Raw genomic sequence first — 24,064 nt, 5'->3', positions numbered from 1 at the left:
TTTCGTCGCTTTCTACTACCCAAAAAGACTACACATCATATAAAATTAAAAAAAAAAAAAAAAAAAACACTACAAATGTACATTCCGAAATATTAAGTCTAAATGGAAAAAAATCATGCAAAATAAAACATTACTATTGTACACTTCAAAAGTCAAAATGAAAATTTTAAAATTTCACATTTTTACGCGATTTTTTTGGATTTTATCCTTTTCTGCCAAGAGACAATTCCGAATTTTTGTAAATCGTTAAAATCAGATCAGCGGTTCTTGAGTTATAAGCGTAGTAACTGACACAACATCCTTATGTATAGACAGATTAGAAGTATGCATGGTCAGTTCCCTGGCGCCCAAATAAATTCCTAAGTTTGGAGGGAAAGTCAACAGTATCTCGTGTAATAATTTTCAAACCGATATCTTCATTATCTGGCAAATATAAAGATTTTTGATAAATCAAAATAGTGGGCGTAAAATAAGGCGTGGTCAATATTTTTTTCTTTAAACACCTAACTCGGGGTATGACGAACGTTTGTACAAAAAATTATGCAAATCGGTCCAGCCGTTTTCAACTGATTCCGTTACCAACAAACAACAATTGATTTTTATATATATAGATTATTATTATTATTACTATATATTATATTATTATATTTTCATAGGTACTGGCCAGTTATCTATGTTTTATGTAAATATTATAATTTATTGTATGTATATGCTAAATTTATACGTACGTATATTTTAGAGGCAGAGTTATATTTAAGAGGCAGTTAAAAAAGTAGTATTTTCAATATTTTTGCTCTTTATTCAAGTTATTGCTTAATGCATTGAACAATTTTAAACGGTTTTTATGTTCTTCAATACTTTTTATTTCCGACAAAGACAGTGAGCAATTCCCATTAGAATGTTTTTAATTTAGAATATTTTCGACAGAGTAGGGGCCTTTGACTAATTGTTCCAATTTATGACCACCATTATTCTCTACTAGTACTAAATCTCCTATTTGTACGTGTAAAGGATTAGCCGTTTTGTCATATTGTAATTTATTGGAGAATTTTGATTGAGAAATCATTTTGGCTCCTCGTTGTCTTGCCATTTGGAGTCTGTACTTCACTTCTTTTTCATAAGAGTCAACATTATAAAGTGGATCTACAGTGTTTAGGCCAAGAGAATCAATGGTAGTCGGAATTTTGCCGAAAACCAATTCATGCGGACAATAACCATGGACTGTTGATGGAGTAGTATTAAAGCAGTATGTAAAATATTTAAGCCATTCGTCCAAATCCGTTCGTTCTAATGACACATAAGAACGAATATATTAATTAAATGTCCTATGTGACCTTTCTATGGATCCAACTGTTTGATGGTGGTATGCTGTCGAGGGGGCATGTTTCACATCCAACATCTTAAAAAGTTCCTGCAGGGTCTGGTTTTTATACTCAGTTCCTCTGTCAGTTAAAACTTTTCTCATTGGTCCATATGTAAGTACAAAGTTTTCAAATATTGCCGTAGCTATTGTTTTTGCGTTTTCTCGGGTACTGGTATAGTTACCAGGTACTTGGTGAGATCACATATTATTGTCACAGCGTATTCGTTACCCCTGTTTGACTTAATAAACGGACCTATTGTATCAATAACGAGAATATCAAAGGCACTTGCTGGGGTTTCCGTTATACACATAGGTTCTTTCGTCATTTTAAGGGACTTGTTCTCTTGGCATTTACTGCAATTTTTAACATAGTTTTTAATGTCTTTAGGCATTCCTTTCCAACGATATTTAGTGCGGAGTTTTCTGACATTCTTTTGATTCTAGGGTGACCTCCGTATAATGGGTCATTATGATACGTTTGTAGGAGTTTTCTTTTCTGCTAGTAAGCAGATATTTTCTCTAACTTTGGCGTAAACGCTATTGTTAGTTTCTTTAATAACTGGTTCGCACAGTTTTTGAAATCATTGATTCGAATCATATTGAATAAATCCTCATTTAATGAGAGTTGCAATTTGAATATTCCCTTATTACCGGTTATTTTCTCCAACCTAGGAATGAATTGACTTAGATCAAAGCTTCCATTAGCAATAAGGTCATCAATCTTTACGTTTTCTAAAGTTTTTCTCCCATATTTAAGGTACACTTTGGAGTTGTACCAGAGAGAGAAATCTTTAGGCGAACACTTTTCTTTACCTCCTTTGCATTTAGCAGTTCGTAGACCCTAGGAATGTCTGACACGCTTTTTAATTGTTTATCTTTTTGTATTTGGTCTTTCTTTGATTTAGACCGCGTTGTTACCATATAGAGTCTCTTTATATTCTTAATATAATCAAAATCAATTCTGGAGAGGACATCGGCTCCACAGTTGTCCTTTCCTTTTATGTACTGTATTTTAAAGTCATATTCTTCGAGGTCCAATCTCATCCGGGTAAATTTTGAAGATGGATTCTTCATATGTATGGTCTGAAGTATTTTATTGCCCAATGTACTGCTGCGAGTTCTTGTTCAATTACAGATTTGTTGGTTTCACCTTTGGTAAAGGATATTGATGCATATGCCACGGGCATATGCTCTTGGCTTAATTGTTATTATGGATTGTCTCATATTTTGAGTTATCGGGAAGAATTCCCTTGTCAGTGCATTTGTGACCCAAAAAGGTTACTTCATGTCTCAAAAATATACACTTATCAGGATGCAACTTCAGATTATATTTTCTGCACGTCGTGAAGACATCCCGCAGATTTTGAATCATATGTTTTTCTGAGCATCCAATTACGATGAGATCATCCATATACAGGAATGCCTGTTCAAGCGTACGACCACAAAATGCTATTGACATCATTCTTAGGAAGGAGTTCGGCGCTACCTTGATTCCATAAAGGAGACGTTTAAAGCGAAATGATCCTTCATTCGTGGAGAATGAAGTTATATCCCTAGACTCCTCTTTTAATTCTATTTGATGAAATCCAGACATTAGATCCAGACAGGAAAAATATTTTGCTCGACCTAGTTGGTCTAGAATATCTTCGATTCTTGGTAAGGGATATTTGTCCGCTATTAACCTTTTATTAATTTGTCTGTAGTCTTCATCTCTTTGCGGAGTTACCTGGAAGGGATTTCTTTGGTACTAATAACACCGGACTGTTGTAACATGAAAATGATGGCTCTATAATATCATCTTGTATTAATTTGTCAACCTAAGCTTTGATTTCCTGTTTTTGACTATGTGGAATTCTATAATTTTTTATATATATGTTTATAAAAATTATTAGTTGAGATTTTATCGGTGTCCAGAGCAAAAATGTACAAAACAAATCAAAAATGAATTCAGTACATAAGTCAGTTAAACGTTTTTTTTGCAAAATCAGGAAAATTTTTTGTTAGCCTTTTCAATACTTGTTCACTACGATCGTCCCGCGGGCATGGTATCTGTATAAAACTATAATCGGATAAGTTTTCCGTTATAATGTGAACACTAATAAAATGGAAACAATAAATATCATTTATGATGTGAGTGAAATTATAAGAGAGAATTTATCTTAAAAATATTTTTTTTTTTAAATCCACAAAATTTTCGTATATAACATTTTATGTATATAAAGTCAAAAGGGGTAGCAAAGTGCACCTAGTTAATACATAAATGTTGTTTTTTTTACTACAGTTTAACACATACATATAAAGATGCATAAATACATACATACACTACATACATAGAAGTAAGATTGGAATCTCCTCAAGTGGTGTTTAACTGGATGATATTGTTGTAAGGATTTGTTCTGTTATTGCGGTTCCGACTCTAACTCCATATTTAAAAGTTCCGCTACTTCGTTGAGCTGTAGCCAGGAATCTTTGGGATTAAGTTGGGAACGTTTGAGATTACCGATAATGTATTGATGTTTTGCCATTAGTAGGCAACGTTTGGGTTGCTTTTGGTTGTTGTTCCGTTCAGACACTGGACCCCGCCAACATCACAGTAGTTGTAGCGAAACAAGCTAACGAACATGAATGTTTAATTAATTTACACGCTTTAGGCTCCATTCTTTACTGTTTTGTTACTTGAAAATTGTATTATTATAATTGTTGTTGATATATAATTTCATTAGTTGTTTTTTTTTAGAGCCGTTGCTTTCTGCATCAGTCACTTGTTTCTTTGTCTTTTTTTTAACAAACCCGAGGCTGGCCCGGTCCGTATTGCCGGCCCATAGTTTAAGCGTTTAATATATATAGATTATCCGAAATCACATTATACATAGTGCACCACTTTTGTAGATTTTAAAGTTTTTTTTTTTTTTTTGTTTGACAGGATCGCAATGAAATGAAAACTATTTTGGGTTTATTGGGAAAGCCGCTAAATGCGACTTCACCTTACTTTATTCAAATTATAATTGAACTAATATGATCTTACAAAAATTAACTTTAGCTAAATGAAAAATAAAGTGAGCGTGGGAAAACGCTTAGTAAGCACAATGCATGCTTACTATCTCGGAGTAGTGCGGACAACACACCTCAATAAAGTGAGTGTGTAAAGTTACATACTGAAGGTATTGTAACTTGAGTAAAAGCATACTATTAGTTGGATACAGAAGGTATGCCAACTTGGACAAATGTGTCAACCAGTATGATACGTTGTCGTACGGATGGTATGGCAACATGGATGAATCAAACACACTACAGTAACAGTTTCATACATCTTTTCTTGTCTTGCCTCCATTTTATGGTCCGTTCTTGAGTGTATAATTAGGTCGTCAATGGTGCTTTTTGGAAAATCATTTGGGCTTAATATGTGGCGTATTTTCCTTTCGTTCTCTGAGTGGGATTGTTCGTCACTTATATTGAAAATTCTATTGATAAAATTAGTCGCTGTGTTTATTCTTATTCGTCGGAGGAGTTTTCGTTGCTCGTACACCTTGTCCGAATGTATGAAATATCTAGATCTTTATACAATAGGTCTTTAGGTATTTTCGTGTTTTTTTGTAAATTATTCCACTTTTCATCCATTGTTCTCAAAGATATTGTTTGGTACGTTGGAGAACAACGAAACTACGTCAAGTGATATTAATCGTCTTCTTCAATCTCCAAATTAATTATGTTTATTTTATCATCATTATCAATTGTTCTTGTTCAATTACAGATTTGTTGGTTTCACCTTTGGTAAAGGATATTGATGCATATGCCACGGGCATATGCTCTTGGCTTAAAACGGCACCTATTACTTGCATCGGAAGTAATTCAAAATTGTTTATTGAAATCGGGGTACTGGAGTATTCTTGGGGTTAAAAGTGAATTCTTTAAATACTCAAAGCATGTTTGTCACTCTATAGTCCAAAAAAACTTTGCATTTTTCCTAATTAGTTTTTTTAATGGCAGAGAGTATTCTGCAAAATTCGGTATAAATCTTCTGTAGTAATTACAAAAGGCAACAAACCTTTTAGTTTCGTCCGCGCTTTTTGGGGTAGGATATGTTTGGATTGTCTCATATTTTGAGTTATCGGGAAGAATTCCCTTGTCAGTGCATTTGTGACCCAAAAAGGTTACTTCATGTCTCAAAAATATACACTTATCAGGATGCAACTTCAGATTATATTTTCTGCACGTCGTGAAGACATCCCGCAGATTTTGAATCATATGTTTTTCTGAGCATCCAATTACGATAAGATCATCCATATACAGGAATGCCTGTTCAAGCGTACGACCACAAAATGCTATTGACATCATTCTTAGGAAGGAGTTCGGCGCTACCTTGATTCCATAAAGGAGACGTTTAAAGCGAAATGATCCTTCATTCGTGGAGAATGAAGTTATATCCCTAGACTCCTCTTTTAATTCTATTTGATGAAATCCAGACATTAGATCCAGACAGGAAAAATATTTTGTTCGACCTAGTTGGTCTAGAATATCTTCGATTCTTGGTAAGGGATATTTGTCCGCTATTAACCTTTTATTAATTTGTCTGTAGTCTTCATCTCTTTGCGGAGTTACCTGGAAGGGATTTCTTTGTTACTAATAACACCGGACTGTTGTAACATGAAAATGATGGCTCTATAATATCATCTTGTATTAATTTGTCAACCTAAGCTTTGATTTCCTGTTTTTGACTATGTGGAATTCTATAATTTTTTATATATATGTTTATAAAAATTATTAGTTGAGATTTTATCGGTTTCCAGAGCAAAAATGTACAAAACAAATCAAAAATGAATTCAGTACATAAGTCAGTTAAACGTTTTTTTTTGCAAAATCAGGAAAATTTTTTGTTAGCCTTTTCAATACTTGTTCACTACGATCGTCCCGCGGGCATGGTATCTGTATAAAACTATAATCGGATAAGTTTTCCGTTATAATGTGAACACTAATAGAATGGAAACAATAAATATCATTTATGATGTGAGTGAAATTATAAGAGAGAATTTATCTTAAAAATATTTTTTTTTTAAATCCACAAAATTTTCGTATATAACATTTTATGTATATAAAGTCAAAAGGGGTAGCAAAGTGCACCTAGTTAATACATAAATGTTGTTTTTTTTTACTACAGTTTAACACATACATATAAAGATGCATAAATACATACATACACTACATACATAGAAGTAAGATTGGAATCTCCTCAAGTGGTGTTTAACTGGATGATATTGTTGTAAGGATTTGTTCTGTTATTGCGGTTCCGGCTCTAACTCCATATTTAAAAGTTCCGCTACTTCGTTGAGCTGTAGCCAGGAATCTTTGGGATTAAGTTGGGAACGTTTGAGATTACCGATAATGTATTGATGTTTTGCCATTAGTAGGCAACGTTTGGGTTGCTTTTGGTAGTTGTTCCGTTCAGACACTGGACCCCGCCAACATCACAGTAGTTGTAGCGAAACAAGCTAACGAACATGAATGTTTAATTAATTTACACGCTTTAGGCTCCATTCTTTACTGTTTTGTTACTTGAAAATTGTATTATTATAATTGTTGTTGATATATAATTTCATTAGTTGTTTTTTTTTAGAGCCGTTGCTTTCTGCATCAGTCACTTGTTTCTTTGTCTTTTTTTTTAACAAACCCGAGGCTGGCCCGGTCCGTATTGCCGGCCCATAGTTTAAGCGTTTAATATATATAGATTATCCGAAATCACATTATACATAGTGCACCACTTTTGTAGATTTTAAAGTTTTTTTTTTTTTTTTTTTTTTTTTTTGTTTGACAGGATCGCAATGAAATGAAAACTATTTTGGGTTTATTGGGAAAGCCGCTAAATGCGACTTCACCTTACTTTATTCAAATTATAATTGAACTAATATGATCTTACAAAAATTAACTTTAGCTAAATGAAAAATAAAGTGAGCGTGGGAAACGCTTAGTAAGCACAATGCATGCTTACTATCTCGGAGTAGTGCGGACAACACACCTCAATAAAGTGAGTGTGTAAAGTTACATACTGAAGGTATTGTAACTTGAGTAAAAGCATACTATTAGTTGGATACAGAAGGTATGCCAACTTGGACAAATGTGTCAACCAGTATGATACGTTGTCGTACGGATGGTATGGCAACATGGATGAATCAAACACACTACAGTAACAGTTTCATACATCTTTTCTTGTCTTGCCTCCATTTTATGGTCCGTTCTTGAGTGTATAATTAGGTCGTCAATGGTGCTTTTTGGAAAATCATTTGGGCTTAATATGTGGCGTATTTTCCTTTCGTTCTCTGAGTGGGATTGTTCGTCACTTATATTGAAAATTCTATTGATAAAATTAGTCGCTGTGTTTATTTTTATTCGTCGGAGGAGTTTTCGTTGCTCGTACACCTTGTCCGAATGTATGAAATATCTAGATCTTTATACAAAAGGTCTTTAGGTATTTTCGTGTGTTTTTGTAAATTATTCCACTTTTCATCCATTGTTCTCAAAGATATTGTTTGGTACGTTGGGGAACAACGAAACTACGTCAAGTGATATTAATCGTCTTCTTCAATCTCCAAATTAATTATGTTTATTTTATCATCATTATCAATTGCGTTTTAAAGTTTATAAGATATTTACGTGATGAAATCAAGAAATACATTGACGCATGCAAATATATACCAATTTTTTGTGTGCTATTTTTTATTTATTATTTGTATTTAAACTTATTGTAAATATATGAGTAATATAAACGAGGGTTTAGAATCAGAAGAAATTATGCAAAATTCTTGTTCACTATGGCGTTGCATCGTGTGGTTGTTGTCAATTATACCGTTTACCGATTTAAAATATGATTGCTGGTTCTTCGTCGAAGGAGACCAGGAAAGAGATGGTTGGCCAAACTGTTGTCTGGAAATAGAAAAAGCTCTAATTGAATATATTTTGTACGTTTTTTATTTGATTTGATTGTTTTGTTAATGTTGAAGATGTAACCAGTTCATTGCTCAAGTCTGCAGTATTCCCCTATTGTCGTTACTTCATACTACTATCTGTTACAGAGTGCAATGTTTTTCAAAACTAAATTGACAGATTTGCAATATTTGCTGATCGCTACCAATATCACTATTTCATCCCGGCAAACGGGATGGTCACATCGCTTTTTCAGTTTTTTGGTAGGACGACTTTGGTGAAAATCTTAAGTTTCGAGCTTACACATGTAAATGGGAAGCACACTCATTTCTTGCCTTTCCAAAAAATCATCATAACAAAATATTGCAAAGACTACCAGCACGTTTTAAACAAAGTACTCCATCACTATATTTCAAAAAAAGAATATTTTATTTGTTTCTCTTAGATATTCTCAAATGACTCTGGCAACGTTGACTGCCGTTTCACATTAAAATGTGAGACAATTTGTGCCGGTCGTTAAAATATCGCCTTTTTGATGCAAAAATCGGCTTTTCCCAATTTTAGAGTAAAAAATTGTGAAAATGTCGATAAATCGGCAAAGAGGGAAGTCCTGGTGGTAATATTTGTTTCTAAACAATCACGAAAGAATATACATGGAGTGCGTTCAGTGTTGCCGGTTGTGTAATTTCAGACCAAATTTGGTCGGAAATATTTAAAAAATTTATTTGGTCGTTTTGTGTGAATTTTTTAACGGCACACGAGCGCTATGTCGCGACTTCATATAAAAGGTGACCAAAAATAGAAGAAGTTTGGCAAAAGTGGATGCATTTTGGTACATGTACTTATTGTTGGCGTATTAAATCGAGGACCAACTACCATGAAGGTAGGTCCAGGTTTTCGTATAGCTCCCATATAACTGTACCTCCCGATATTCGATATTTTCCGATATAATGGTTTCATATTTTGTATTTAGAGATGGCAATAGATTCCACATCCTGTGAAAGAACATTATTTACATAGATCCACTTTTTCCTACAGTCTCCATATCACGGTTTTGAGGATTTAAACCATATTTTTTAACGGTAGCGTTTCACATTTGAAACATAGGTTAACGCTTTCCTATAACCCCAATTATGACGGTACCTCTTTCGGTTTTGTTATGATTTTAACAACTTTTTCTGATAGTTTTTTTTAGTTCTATATTTATATTCTGTAATGGGATCCACGTGTGTCGACGGAACATTGTCTTTATAAGTTCACGCTTTTCTATATCCGCTATATAAAGATAATTCCCGATATCGGGAGTTTTCATGATTTTTTCCGCACTTGTTTCAAATTGATACATTTTTGATACATGAAACTCACAATATACCACTGTAGCAGAAATAATCTATAAAACGTGTTTTACTTGTTTATATTATCGAATATATTAAAAGAAACTGTTGTTATGACTTCCGTCCATAAAACAAACTCACCTAATAATCGGTGTTTGGTTCTGCTTTCCGTATATGTATAAGTTTCGATAGAAAACATAACAATTAGAAGAAATCTGAACTATATGAGGAATTAAATCCGACTAATGTAGTGCATCAGTCGGATTTAAGTCCTTATATAGTAAACAATACTTGACGTATCGATACCAAAATTCAGATTTCTTCTAATTGTTGTGTTTTTTATGGATTCCCATAAATACATTTATACTGCGAAGCATATGCCTTTAATTAATTTTGGCCACGGTCATGACATTGAGCGACGTTGGCCCGCTGGAAACGAGGTAAAATTTTGTTGTTTGGGGTCAATCTGGTATTGCAGATTCCACTGCAAAATTGACGGCTAGCGTGTAGATTTTAGTTTCGTTGATGCTAATTACTATTTCTATACCCTACACCACAAGATGGTCAGGGTATTATGTCTTTGTGCATTTGTTTGTAACATGCAAAAGGAAACGAGATAGACCCATAGGTTATTTGATGATCTGCATAGAATTACATTTTGAGTCGATTCATGTATGTCCGTCCGTCTGTCGGCCTGTATTTTTGTCAACAAAGTACAGGTCGCATTTATTGCCCGATCCAGATGAAATTTTACCACCGTTCCGAGGTGGAGTGGTACACTAAGATAATGTACCGTACCGGAGCACAACCCTTAAAAAATATTTTAGTGATACTGTGCCGGAACACAACGAAAATCGTACTGTACCGCAGTTGGAGCACTAAACAAGTAAAAAAGCAGTAAGTAAGGCCGGGCCGAACTTTGAATACCCTCCACCATTTGGAACGAATTAGAAAATATTAAAAAAAAAATAAAATCCATTGAAAATTCTGTTAAAATCTTTAAAATACCTAATATCGGAAGGTCCCGATATATGGGGGATATACGCTATTGTGGACCTATATAGACAAATCTATGTCTGGGGGTAAAGTACTCACAAGGAACTCCTTGTGTGGATTTTCAGATAATTCCATTGGGAAATGTGGCTAAAATCATCAAAATCCCGATTATCGGGGGTACCATTATATGGGGGATATACGATATTGTGGACCTATATAGACAAATACCTTTCAGGGCAGGGGTTAAAGTGTTCACAAAGAAATCCTTGTGTGGATTTTCAGAGAATACCATTGGAATATATAGCTAAAATCATCAAAATACCGAATAACGGGGGTACCGTTATATGGGGGCTATACGATATCGTTAACCTATATAGAGAACTCTATGTCAGGGGGTAAAGTGCTCACAAAGAACCCCTTGTGTGGAATTTCAGACAATTCCGTTGAAAAATGTGGCTGAAATCATCAAAATACCGAATATCAGAGGGTACCGTTATATGGGGGATATACGGTATCGTGGACCTATACAGACAACTCTCTTTCAGGGAGTAAAGTACTCACAAAGAACTTCTTGTGTGGATTATCAGACAATTCCGTTGAAAAATGTGGGTAAAATCATCAAAATACCGAATATAGGGGAGTACCGTTATATGGGTGATATACGTTATCGTTAACCTATATAGAGAATTCTCTGTCGGGGGGTAAGGTGCTCACAAAGAACCCCTTGTGACCATTCCGTTGAAAAATGTGGGTAAAAACATCAAAATACCGAATATCGGGGGTACCGTTTTATAAGGGCTATACGATATCGTGGACCTATATAGATAATTCTCTGTCGAGGTATAAAGTACCTACAAGGAACTCCTTGTGTGGATTTTCAGACAATTCCGATAAAAATGTGGATAAAATCATAAAAATACCGAATATCGGGGGGTACCGTTATATGGGGGATATACGATATCGTGGACCTATATAGACAATTCTTTTTGAAGGGGTAAAATGCCCACAAGGGACTCCTTTTGTGGAATTTCAGACAACTCCATTGAAAAATGTGGATAAAATCATCAAAATACCAAATATCGGGGGTAAAAAAAAATATGGGAACAGGTAGAAACAATAAAAAGGACCAAATCTTAAGTGATAATATTTTGTATTTAACCATTGAAATCTGAAAATTTTAATTTTCCGCGAAAAAGGGTATTTTAGTGGTTGTGTTGTAATGGGTTATTGTGCAAATAATTTACCTGTTATTTGGTGGTACCGAAAAATCAATGGATGTAGGTGTAAAAAACTAAATATTTTACAAAGTATGGCTGAGTGTTTAATAACATTTTATGATTTCGATTTTTTATGTGGTGCATGTGATACACTACGATTTTTTAATGCTTCGATTGCGGAACACTACGTTTTTTAGTGCTCCGACTCCGGTACACTACGATTTTTTTAGTGTTCCAATTCTCTCTCAAGGGGTAAAGTACTCACAAGGAACTACTTGTGTGGATTTTAAGACAATTCCATTTAAAAGTGTGACTAACATAATCAAAATACCAAATATCGGGGGTACCGTTATATGGGGGCTATACGATATCGTGGACCTATATAGATAATTCTCTGCCGAGGTATAAAGTACCCAAAAGGAACTCCTTGTGTGGATTTTCAGACAATTCCGTTAAAAAATGTGGCTAAAATCATCAAAATGCCAAATACCGGGGGGTACCGTTATATGGAGGCTATACGATATTGTGGACCTATATAGATAATTCACTGCCGAGGTATAAAGTACCCACAATGAATTACTTGTGTGGATTTTCAGACAATTCTATTGAAAAATGTGGCTAACATAATCAAAATACCGAATATCGGGGGTACCGTTATATGGGGGCTATACGATATCGTGGAAATTTCTGAAAATTTTAATTTTCCGCGAAAAAGGGTATTTTAGTGGTTGTGTTGTAATGGGTTATTGTGCAAATAATTTACCGAAAAATCAATGGATGTAGGTGTAAAAAACTAAATATTTTACAAAGTATGGCTGAGTGTTTAATAACATTTTATGATTTCGATTTTTTATGTGGCGCATGTGATACACTACGATTTTTTAATGCTTCGATTGCGGAACACTACGTTTTTAGTGCTCCGACTCCGGTACACTACGATTTTTTAGTGTTCCGACTGCGGTACACTACGATCATCTTTGTGTTCCGGTACAGTATCACTAAATGGTAGTGTACCGGTACACTACCGCTAAAATTTTTTAGTGATACTGTACCGGCACGGTACACTATGTTTTTGTACTGTTTATTTTCGAACGCTGAATTTTACACAAATATTTTGTTTCGCCCTATTGAAATTGAAGATAATCGGTCAAAATTTAGATATAGCTCCCATATATCTTCGTCCAATTTGTCTTTTTCGTGCAGCAAATGTGTAATATCAGCCCAAATAGCTTGGAATTTTGCACATACGACCAAATTAGGCCTGAAAATAAGTTTGTTCAATTTGATGAAATCGGTTCAGATATAGCTATAGCGCTCCAGTATATATTTTGTCATCCGATTTGTTATTTTTGTCCTCCGCAGCCGTAATATGCACTCCGTAGCAACAATATTTGGGAAATATATAAAATACAGCTCAGAAATATTTTGCTAAATTTTATCTAGATCGGGTCAGATTTGGATATAGCTCAAATATATAACTTCGTTCGATTTGCCTATTATTGTGCACCAATCGTGTAATATTAGCCCAAATGAGATGGAATTTGGTACATACGACCGAATTGAGTCTAGAAGCTAGTATGTCAAATTTCGGTTCAGATATAGCTATAGCTCACATATATATTGTTCATCCGGTTTGTCATATTTGTTCCCCACAGCCGTAATATGCACTCCGTAATAATGATATTCAGGGAAATACATCAAATACAGCTCAGAAATATCTTTGCCAATTTTATCGAGATCGGTTCAGATTTGGATATAGCTCCCATATATATCTTAATCCGATGTCAAGTTAATTGTGGCCAAATACAAGCCCGTATTGATAAGAGAGAAATGCTTCGTGATATTTAGTCCTTTGAACTTTAAATTATAATTATAATCATAGCTTGTAAGATTTAATTCTCCCATAAAAACTTTTTATTGTTATGTGAGAGTAAATTTCTAAGAGTATTTGTTAAGCGTATATTGTTTATCCTAAATTATTATTGTAACGTTTTTTTAGAATACAACTGCGGCATTACTCGAGTTACAACAAACCAATCTTCATTTGGACATATCGGCACATTTAGTAAGTTCCTACGTATCACAGGATTCTCCAGTGCTGCGTGTACTTTTTCATGCAGGAGCTGATCCAGGTGGGCACTTGCAACGTCAGAAAATATGTGTTCTACTACACGTATCAAACGGAAATCACGCCCCTATAAAAGGAAGATGTATGCCAGATGGGGAAGACGGAGTATGTGTAGCTGAGGTATAACCGTTTGATTCATTTAATTATTCTCTAATACAATGGAATTTTCTATGTTTTTTAGGTTGTTATACCTTTCAATTGGTTTCATTCATTATCGCCCTTGGTAAACAAAGAAAATGCTAACAATACCCCAATAAAAGTTCCACAAAGATTCGTTCAAGTTTCCTATAGCGTCTTCGAGCCACCAATTAGAAATTCCGAACTATGCGAGCCCAAAGTGCAAATTCAACCTTTAACTTCATTTGTTCAAGTTCCGCTTGTTGCTCCGATGGAACCATTTAAGGAATTCCAAATAGACGATTGTCTGGTTATTCTTCTTCCACAACAGCCTTTATTCCCGATGTCCAAATTCCATGTTCCAGTATATTTACAATCTTCGGGAAAGAATATTTCTTCATTTACAATAAAAGCGCGAGTCAAATCAGGAATAAAAATTTTAGGTGCAACCTCGTCGTCCGATATGTGGAATATTTCGATAGAGAGAGATAACTCTAAGCATTCAACTGTAAGGGTGACGGCCATTAGGAAAAAACTAGACACTATTTTAGAAAACAACGTCACTTCTCAATATTTCGAGAATAGGTAAGTTTATTTTTTTATCTTTTTGTTCATATTGTTTAATAATACTACCAACAATTGGCTGCATTATTCAAATACGAAATGTTTCTAGCTTTAAATTAATTAAGTGAAAGAATTTTCTGATCCATATATAACAAAACAGTTATTTAAGTCTCTTTTCAGACCTATATTAGATTACGGTTCTGTTGTATGGGATCCTCAATATGCAATATACTCAGATAAAAAAGAATCAGTACAAAAACAATTTCAGCTATTTGCCTTACGAGGTTTACATTGGAATAGAGAGGGGTTTCGACCGGCTGTTTGTTGTAGAACTTCTGTTATTGTGGTTAGAAGTAAAGAATTGATTCGAAGATTGGTACGTGTCGAGTGGCGATAAATTTGGTGTTCGTATAGTTTGTATACATTTTTTAGAATACTATTTTGTGCAGCTTGCAATATTCTACAGTTCGCAGCATTTCCCCATGCTGTAATGCCATGTCGCAAGTATGATTCAACAAGCGAGAAGTAAGCTTGCCTTACAACATGATATGGTGTACAATAACTCAGATGGTATATGGCATATGAGGATTTGCGCAACTTATTCCGAACATTATCAATTTGTGGTCTCCATTTAAAATGTCTATCTAGGATAATGCCAAGACATTTATATTGGTCGACAACTTCAATTTTGGATGTACACGTGTCCACATAATCGTTCAAGCTATGATTTTTGTGTAATTGGTATTTCTCTTTTTGGAATGTGTTTTGGTCTAAAATGCATAAGTTTTATTGGCGTTGATTACTATCATTACACCACTTCATAATCAAATTCATCTCACTTTGCATTCTTAATTCGACTCTTTCGATTGACTTATCTGCTACTATTATCGTAGTGTCATCGGCATATGAAAAGGTTATGCTGTCTTTGAGATATTTTACCATATTGTTGGCATAAATAATAAACAGCATGGGTCCAAGCTTGGATCCCTGTGGTACTCCATACGCTGACCTATATTCACTGCTTTCATGGTTATCTATCTTAACCCTGAAACTGCGGCAATGTAAGTAGTTTTCAAACCATTTCTAGCTATGTCCTCGTATTCCATTTTTTTCAAGAATACCCAATAGTTTTGCATGCGAGAGCGTGTCAAAATCTTTGCTAAAATCAATAAACATCGCTAAGCATTGCTTTTGTTCGCTTAAATTTTGGTTAATTACGTTAGCAAAGTGCCCCGATAGCTGGAATTTGGAAGCCATATTGGTTTCTGTTGATAATATTGTATTTTTCAAGAAATTTGCTTAGTCTTCGAGAAATTATTTCTTCTAATACCTTCTCTATGATTGGCAGTATTGCCATAGGCCTGTAATTTTCAAATGCTGATTTTATTCAATTTTGTATATGGGTCTTATTACAGAAATTTTCTACATATTTGGGATGATATTCCATATAGGCCATATCTTTTGTGTTGAAAAAATTCAAAATTTTTCATTAAACCGCGAATATTTTAAATCCCGGCAAAATCACAAAGTCATGACAAGGTTACTTCTGATCTTTACATTGATGTTAACATCCAACAAAACGGATATATAGCAAAATATGTGCGATATATATGTCTATCAAAGAAGATATGCTTGAAAGATCTCTTATATGTCGAGAACGGCTGAACTGATTTCGACAGTTCTCATTAATTCAGAAAAATCGCATAAAAATATCTCTAAAGATGAAAATATTGATTTTGTAAAATTTTCTCATATTATTTTTAATTTTGTCACATTTTTGGCATATTTTCATTTTGAATTAAACATTTGGTAATATTTCTACAGCTAACAAAACTAAGTAGTTAGGATATCAGGACATCATATACAGATCGCATTTATGGCCCGATGCTAACGAAATTTTGCATGGGGATCAGATGAGGGTCAGAATAGAAGCCTTCTCTTTTTGGAGATGATCGCCATATATTTAGGGGTTGAAATGGACCAAAAAAACTGCAAAATTGTCAGCAGGTCGTAATTATTGCCCGATCCTCACGCACATTTGAATGGGGGTTACCGGGCATTGCAAAAGCCAAGCAGTTTTGGATGGCCATCCAAAAATATTCAATGTGTGAAATAGTTTGCCAACTTTTGTAGACAAAATACGAAAATGACCATTCCAGTGACTTTTTGGAGAATTCACAAATACAGGAAAGACACACTTCTGACTATTTCGTTAACGCTGATTTCGTTGAAGAATATAGTCAAATGTCTGTATCTCATATAGATGCGTTTAAGTCAAAAACCAATAATAAATGTTAATCTTCTGCCACTTCTGAGAGATTATAAGTCTTTGGGAAATATTGGTTCCAGATCTAGGAAGACCATTTACGTACAACATCTTCCAATAAATTGGAAATGAGCAAATTAGTTAAAGTTGCTATTATTCGAAAATTAGAGAACGAAACCTGATGGTTTTCTTTTATTATTTGTTACAATATCTTGTGGATTTGTTACAATATTCTTTCGAGTATCTCGCCTATGTAAACTGTATCGTTTATTATAGTGTTGTAGGGTATTCAACGGTCGGCCCCGCTCGACTGTAGCCTTTGCTTACTTGTTTATATTAATATTTGATTTCGCAAATTATGTAAACGATTATGTTTTAGTTTACGTTTATCTGATTGAAAATATTGAAAATTTTCGTATTAGAGACCGAAAAAACTGAGCAAGAAAGATATTTTTACTTCGATCTTGTAATTAATTCAATATCAGCAGCGTTATTGATTACAATTTGATGTGAATTTGTCTTTCTTCGAGCAAAGAAATGACCATTTTTGACCCAAACAAATTTCCAGGCACTTTCTTTAGCCTTAGTTCTAGTCAACCACAACAATCGCCTGTAAGTCGGCGTTAATTCATCATTTACATAGATGTATCTATTTGTGGGCACAGTACTGTCATTGAGAACATTTTCATCTACCCTATGTCTCTTTAAATTCGCCATCAACTCTTTCTTTTTATTTACTGATGAGAGCTCCACTATTTTTTTACTTCTCGATTTCACAAAATAAGCGTTTTCTATATGAACATCATTAATTTCGACGCCCACTGAAGCAGCAATTTTCTTTACTACCGAAGCAGCTTCCATATTCATATTGGCAGCATAAGAACAATTGATTTCGATGTTTCTCTGTATTGTCTTCTGCTCCAGTACATTTATTCTTTTGTCCATCTCAGTTATCTGATTACTCTTCCCTTCATCTTTCTTTGCAGTTCATTGACCTGAGATGAAATATTGGATAGTGTGTCATTTATTTTACTGAGACTGGTGTTTATACTCTCCGTCATATTGCCTAACATTTGCTGCATTGTTGTTTTGAGCTCTGCCATGTCCGACCTCATCTCAGCATAGTGCATATCGCTGTTGTTGTGATATTCCACATCGGTTTTTGAAGCATTGCTGTTGTTGGTGATGTTTAAAGCGGTTCGTGCTCATAGTTTTGAAGCTAGATTCGGAGAGCACAGAACAAGTAGAGAAATTGTATTTTTTATCGCAGTGGCGACACCAAACATTGTTCTCCGACCATAGACAAATTAAGGTATAGACTAAAAAGTTTTAAAATTTACCCCTTCCGGCAGATGTCACTATGATTGATCTTGGGCCAGTCAAGTCACTCAGGGCTAGTGAAGTCACTCGACTTCGAAAACAATTTATTCATTTTTCTGCTATTTAAGTTCTATATTTTTATATTTCACGACATATTTGGATAATGTAAAAATGAACAAAGTCACTGTTTCGTTTTTAATTGATAAATAATAAAGAATCATAAAAATATTCATTACTTTGTATAGTGAGAGAATTGAGTGAGTCTACTGAACCTCTCTCACAGCATGAACGACATCTATTGAAGCACTTTTTTTCGAAGATAACAGATGAGACAAGTTTTTAGTCTATACCTAATTTGTCTATGCTCCGACGTTATGGGAGCATTGAATTTATTGCACACATTTGTTGGCACTTGTAACGAGTCCATTTTTTTATTTTGCATTCTTGTTTTTTTTATAACAACAAATTGGTTGAAAGAAAAACGTTAAGGAAAAATAGCTGCGATGCGCGGTTTTTTGAGACACGTCCGTTTGCTTTGATAGGCTCACTGAACTCAATGAACTCTTTAAAGCATAGTTTTTAAAGCATAATAATTCACAGATCTGGCTCATATAAATGACACAGTTTTTAGTATAAATGATGACTCGACTAAAGAGAAATAAATATGCATTTCAAAAGTGTGAATATAGGTTCACTTACCGGGCGATATATAGTGGTTCAAAAAACCTGATCCTATTTTTCAGCCAGAGGTTTTAATTTGAGAGTTGGAAACCCAAATAATATAGCACATATATTAAACAGTATACATCAACTGTTTATAATGGTTCCATGCAAGATGGTTCTCTACCAAAGTAGCCTAAACACACATTTTAAGCCAAATCGATTCGAAAGTATGATAAAAACCCTCGAAATAGGTAAAATCAGGAGGTACCTTTATATGGGCGCTACTCCTTAGAAACCAAGATGCCAAATAAGGGCAAAATCAATTGAAATTGTGACCAAGTTTCTATAAATAGTTGAAATTAACGGATTCCTTCATATAAGGGTTATACCACAGCGTGGTCTTGTCTTATACTTATAATTATTTGAAAGAATGGTTTGTTCTTTCTAAAAACTCGAATTAACAACATTTAAGGAATTAAAAAGGGGCTATATCACAATGTAGACCAACCTGATACATATTTTGTACAAATGATTTTTCATGTAACTTTTGTGGAGTATAGAGAAAAATATTTGAGGCCTTTTGTGTATGGCTAAGCTACATAAAATGGACCCTAAAAAATGTTGACCCGGGAACTCCCTCTTTTGGGCTTTTTTCTACCAACCGAAAAATTTGCCAACCTCATGATTGTCTGTGGCGCAGTGTAATTACTGACGATATCACAACGTCATACGTGGACGTTACCTGTGATTTATGGTTACGGGTTCGTTTAAGGGTTCGGAAGATTTTTCCGATAATATTTTCTTACTAAATTTTCAATTCGCTCCACTATTTTAAATAGTACGCATATTACATTGCATCTTCATATTCGGTAGTTCACTGATTGCAGTTGCAATGAATTTTGCATTGGATGGATTATTTCCATATCTCACATTTAATGTTTTGAGTATTGTGAAATCAAAACCGGCATTAACTGTTTAAAAGCACGTTGAGCTTTTAAATGTTTTGATGCTTCTAAAAGTATTTTTAAATCAAAATTTAAAATTTTGGTATGGCATATAAACGGCATGTAAAGAAAATATGAATTTTTTTTTTTCAATAAGAATTTTCAATTCCAAAAAGCATTCTGAAACAATTCTACACAAAATTCCATATTTAAATAGAACAGTTAATTTCAGTTTTTCAATTTTTCTAGAGACTTTTCTTTCTTGAAAACCTTTCCAGTGTAATTACAAATAACCAAAAGAAAATATGATTTAAATCGGCTCAGTCATCCTCATCTGAAGTTTCAGTATACTTTTTTAATTCTTTTACATATACAGTGGCGACATTTTAAATAGCACGCTTAGTGAAAAATTTTTCACACACCTTTTGCTATTTTCTTTCTGCAATTACTCAAATTCTTTTTACAGTTATTTTTTTTAGAAACATGTTGTTGTTAATATACAATGTAAGCTTAGACAAAAAATAAGTTTATTTTTAGAAACTGAAAGTTTTTGATTCTTTCAGTCCGTATTCGCCGACATTTTAAATAGTACGTGCCCTAAGATAATTAAAAACAAGTAAGCAAAGGCTATAGTCGTGCGGGGCCGACCATGTGATACCCTACAACACTACAATATGTTAGAAGCCCCCTTATGTCCAAATCTATTTTGGAAGATTTCGCTTTTGAAATTATGTGACGGAGCACTGCCCAGACATTACCCTTAGCATTTTCACCAGGGGCATTTGCCCAATATTTACGCACTCCGTCGTATTTTGCGATCATCTCCAAAAGCAAGAGGCTCCTCTGTATCCCCAAATTTAGACTCTTCTATACGATCTTCTTGTCTACGATATTTGGCTATATTCGTCAAAGAAATCAGCAAAAAAAGGCAGAAGTTAAGTAATGTTGGTATTTTTCAGACAAAAGTAGTGGTCCATTCTACACGCTGTCCTAAACTCTCTTTATGACCTTTATAACGGCTGCAAAATCAGGAACATTTTTAGTTGTTGGTCCATTTCAACCCCTAAATATATTGCGGACATCTTTGAAAACAATAGGCCTAACCCTTCTGAGCCTAACCCTACCCTTTTCGTGAGGATCGGACGATAATTGCAATCTGTATATAATATCCCAAACCTGTGTTGTAAGGTGGAAAAATATTACAAAATGTATACCTTAATATTATAAGTCAAATTGAAAAAATCGCATGCGATAAAAAATATGAAAAAATAAAAAATGTCACAAAATACTAAAAAATCTATTTTAAGATAATTTTTGACTTATTTTTATGCTATTTTTTTAGATTTTATACTTTTATGTCAAGAGGGCATTCTGAATTGACAAAATTTGTCAAAATCGGTCCAGCCATTCTTGAGATATAAGCATTCCATCTAACATTCCTTTCCTTTGTATATACATATTGTATATATTTCGCTATATATATCCGATATATTTACTATCGGCATCTACGTAACGGTCAGAATTGACCTGTTCGTCCATTTATGATTTCGCCGGGACTAAAAATATTCGCGGTATAATGGAAATTTGACTTTTATTTATCACAAATATTATAGTCTTTTTCACCCACTAAATATTACCCGATGACCTGACCTTAACCCCAACTCCATTCTAAATTTCGTGAAGATCGGGCCATAATTGCGACCTGTAGAGTGATTACAAATTAACATGGACAGACGGACAGACGGACGGACATACATAGCTAGATCGACTCAGCTCGGCGAGATAGGAAGATCAATATATACATTCCTATGTGGGAAATAAATATTTCGAGGTGTTACATAATTTTTGGCCCAATCAAACTTATAATACCCCCAACACAAAGTGTTGTAGGGTATAAAAATATTTTTTTATTAAATTAAACGCTGATAAAGAAAAAAAGGTATACAGTTGAGAATAATTTATTTTTCACGAGATAAAATATTACTATTCCCATAGAATGGGGCGTGGTCAACACTCAAATCCAATCTTTCGAAGATTTGTCCTCCAATACCGCAATGACGGCCTAACATTTTCCGAAATATCGAAAAAACTAAATTGTTCGAGAAAAAAAGTTTATAACGCAATTAAACATTATGAAAAGAATCAATCTTTTGAGAGAATCACACGAAAAAGATCCAGAATAACGTCGCAAAGGACGGATCACTTAATAGTTAAAATGAGCAAAAGTGATCCTTTTTTAACTGCACCGAGGATACGGGAACAAATTCAAGAACAACTGGGAATAAACATATCAACAAGTACAATAAAGAACAGATTACGAGAAAATAATTTGTTTGGCCGCATTGCCACGCGAAAACCACACGTGTCCCAAAAAAATCGAATAATTCGAGTTAATTTTGCCAAGGTCCATTTAGAAAAACCCCTTTCTTACTGGAATAATGTACTTTTCACGGACGAATCTAAGTTTAACCGCTTTGCCTCGGATGGAAAGTCATACGTAAGGCGAAATATAAACACAGAATTTGATCCAAGGTACACGACAAAAACCATCAAACACGGTGGGGGAAGCGTGCTTGTTTGGGGAGGCTTCTCGTGGTACGTGTGGGTCCTATAACACGAATAGAAGGTATAATGGACCAATTAGCTTACAAAAACATTTTAATGAATATTAGGTTACCATACGCTGAGGAAGATATGCCTCTAAAGTGGAAGCTTGTACAGGATAATGATCCCAAGCACACGGCTAAGTCCGTTAAAAAATGGATTTCTGATAATAAAATTGAGGTAGTACCATGGCCAGCCCAATCTCCGGATTTAAATCCCATTGAGAATCTATGGCACGATGTTGATAAGAGAATAGATCGTTCTAATGCTACAAATATGAACATTTTATGGACTGAAATCCAAAAGGCATGGTATTCCATCCCTTTAGAAAGATGTCAATCGCTGATTCAGTCAATGCACCGTCGATTCACAGCCGTTGTTAAAAATAAGGGATTTCCTACAAAGTACTGATGGTATTAACAAATTTAAATTTATTTAACATATAATAAAATTGAATTAATCATAAGTTTTTAATGAATTTTAGATGCACTATCATGTGTGCTATTTAATTTGTCGTGAATAAAATCGTTTTTTTGTTAAAAAATTATGTAAAAATATGTATGAACACAAAATAAGAAAATGAATCACTATTAATTAATTAACAACAATATATGTAACTTAAATATAATAAAGGTTTTTAATTTTTTCGTACCGATTGAAGGAAAATTATCATTTATTCCTCTATATATGAAACGTGCTATTTGAGATGTCGCCACTGTAGATCTACAAAAGTGGGTGTGGCCAGCTCCTCTGACCCATCGGAATATTCTTCCGAACCCTTAAACGAACCCGTAACCCCCGTAACCCCCGTAACGTTACGAGGACTATATGCTGTCGTCAGTAATTACACTGCGCCGCAGACAATCATGAGGTTGGGAAAATTTTTGTTTAGTAGATAAAAGTCCCAAAAGAGAGGATTCCCGGGTCTAACCTTTTTTAGGGTCCATTTTATATAGCTCAACCACACATAAAGGACCTGAAATATTTTCCTCTATACTCCGCAAAAGTTAAGATAGTTTTAAATTTGATTATATTTGAAAAATATAATGCATGCAGTGGACAACAACTCATCGTAGTAATAACACACAAAAATAATTAATTATTGAATAAAAATAAATGTATTACAAAATACAAATAAAAAATCATTATTAAAATAAATGTATTAAAAAATACAAATAAAAATCAATAATTGGCGTCCAACGAGGGGCATAAGTCGTTGGCGGCAGCGTTGAGAATATACCGGAGGTCTGAACGGCAACATAAGGAACACTACTTGACACCAAGGAACGATTGTTCTTGGGCAGCGTTGAGAATACACCGGAAGTCTGAGTGAGAACATAAGGAATACTATCTGTCACCAAGAAACGATTTTCCTTGGGCAGCGTTGAAAAAAACACTGAAAATCAGAAAATCATAACTAATTCAATACAAAAAGATGTAAGGGTGAATGTGAAAAAAAATAAATAAAAACAACGGAAATTAGTGATTCAAAGTAGATGAGTGCGTTAGAAACCTTGTTTGAAAAGCTAAATTTAGAGAATATGGAACAAAAAAAAATGAATGCGGAATAAGTTAGTGAGTTGTTAAAAGCGGAGGTGAGCAAAGCATTATCTGCTCAAAGAGTAGAATTTGA

General features: G+C 34.2%; 1 protein-coding gene across 3 annotated transcripts in view; it reads left to right on the top strand.

The window, feature by feature from the left end:
• The window catches only part of LOC101901654 (transmembrane protein 132B), a 261,310-nt gene that overhangs the window by 54,610 nt on the left and 182,636 nt on the right, over window positions 1-24,064 (top strand). For all 3 annotated transcript variants that reach the window (XM_059122968.1, XM_059122967.1, XM_059122969.1), the window contains exons 3-4: window positions 13,825-14,073; window positions 14,135-14,655. In XM_059122968.1, coding sequence (XP_058978951.1) covers window positions 13,825-14,073; window positions 14,135-14,655 — 770 coding nt within the window. The remainder of the gene's footprint in view (window positions 1-13,824; window positions 14,074-14,134; window positions 14,656-24,064) is intronic.

Source organism: Musca domestica, unplaced genomic scaffold (genome assembly GCF_030504385.1).
Source record: "Musca domestica strain aabys unplaced genomic scaffold, Musca_domestica.polishedcontigs.V.1.1 22, whole genome shotgun sequence".
NCBI classification, from domain to species: domain Eukaryota; kingdom Metazoa; phylum Arthropoda; class Insecta; order Diptera; family Muscidae; genus Musca; species Musca domestica.
This window is presented reverse-complemented; position numbering and strand designations above follow the sequence as displayed.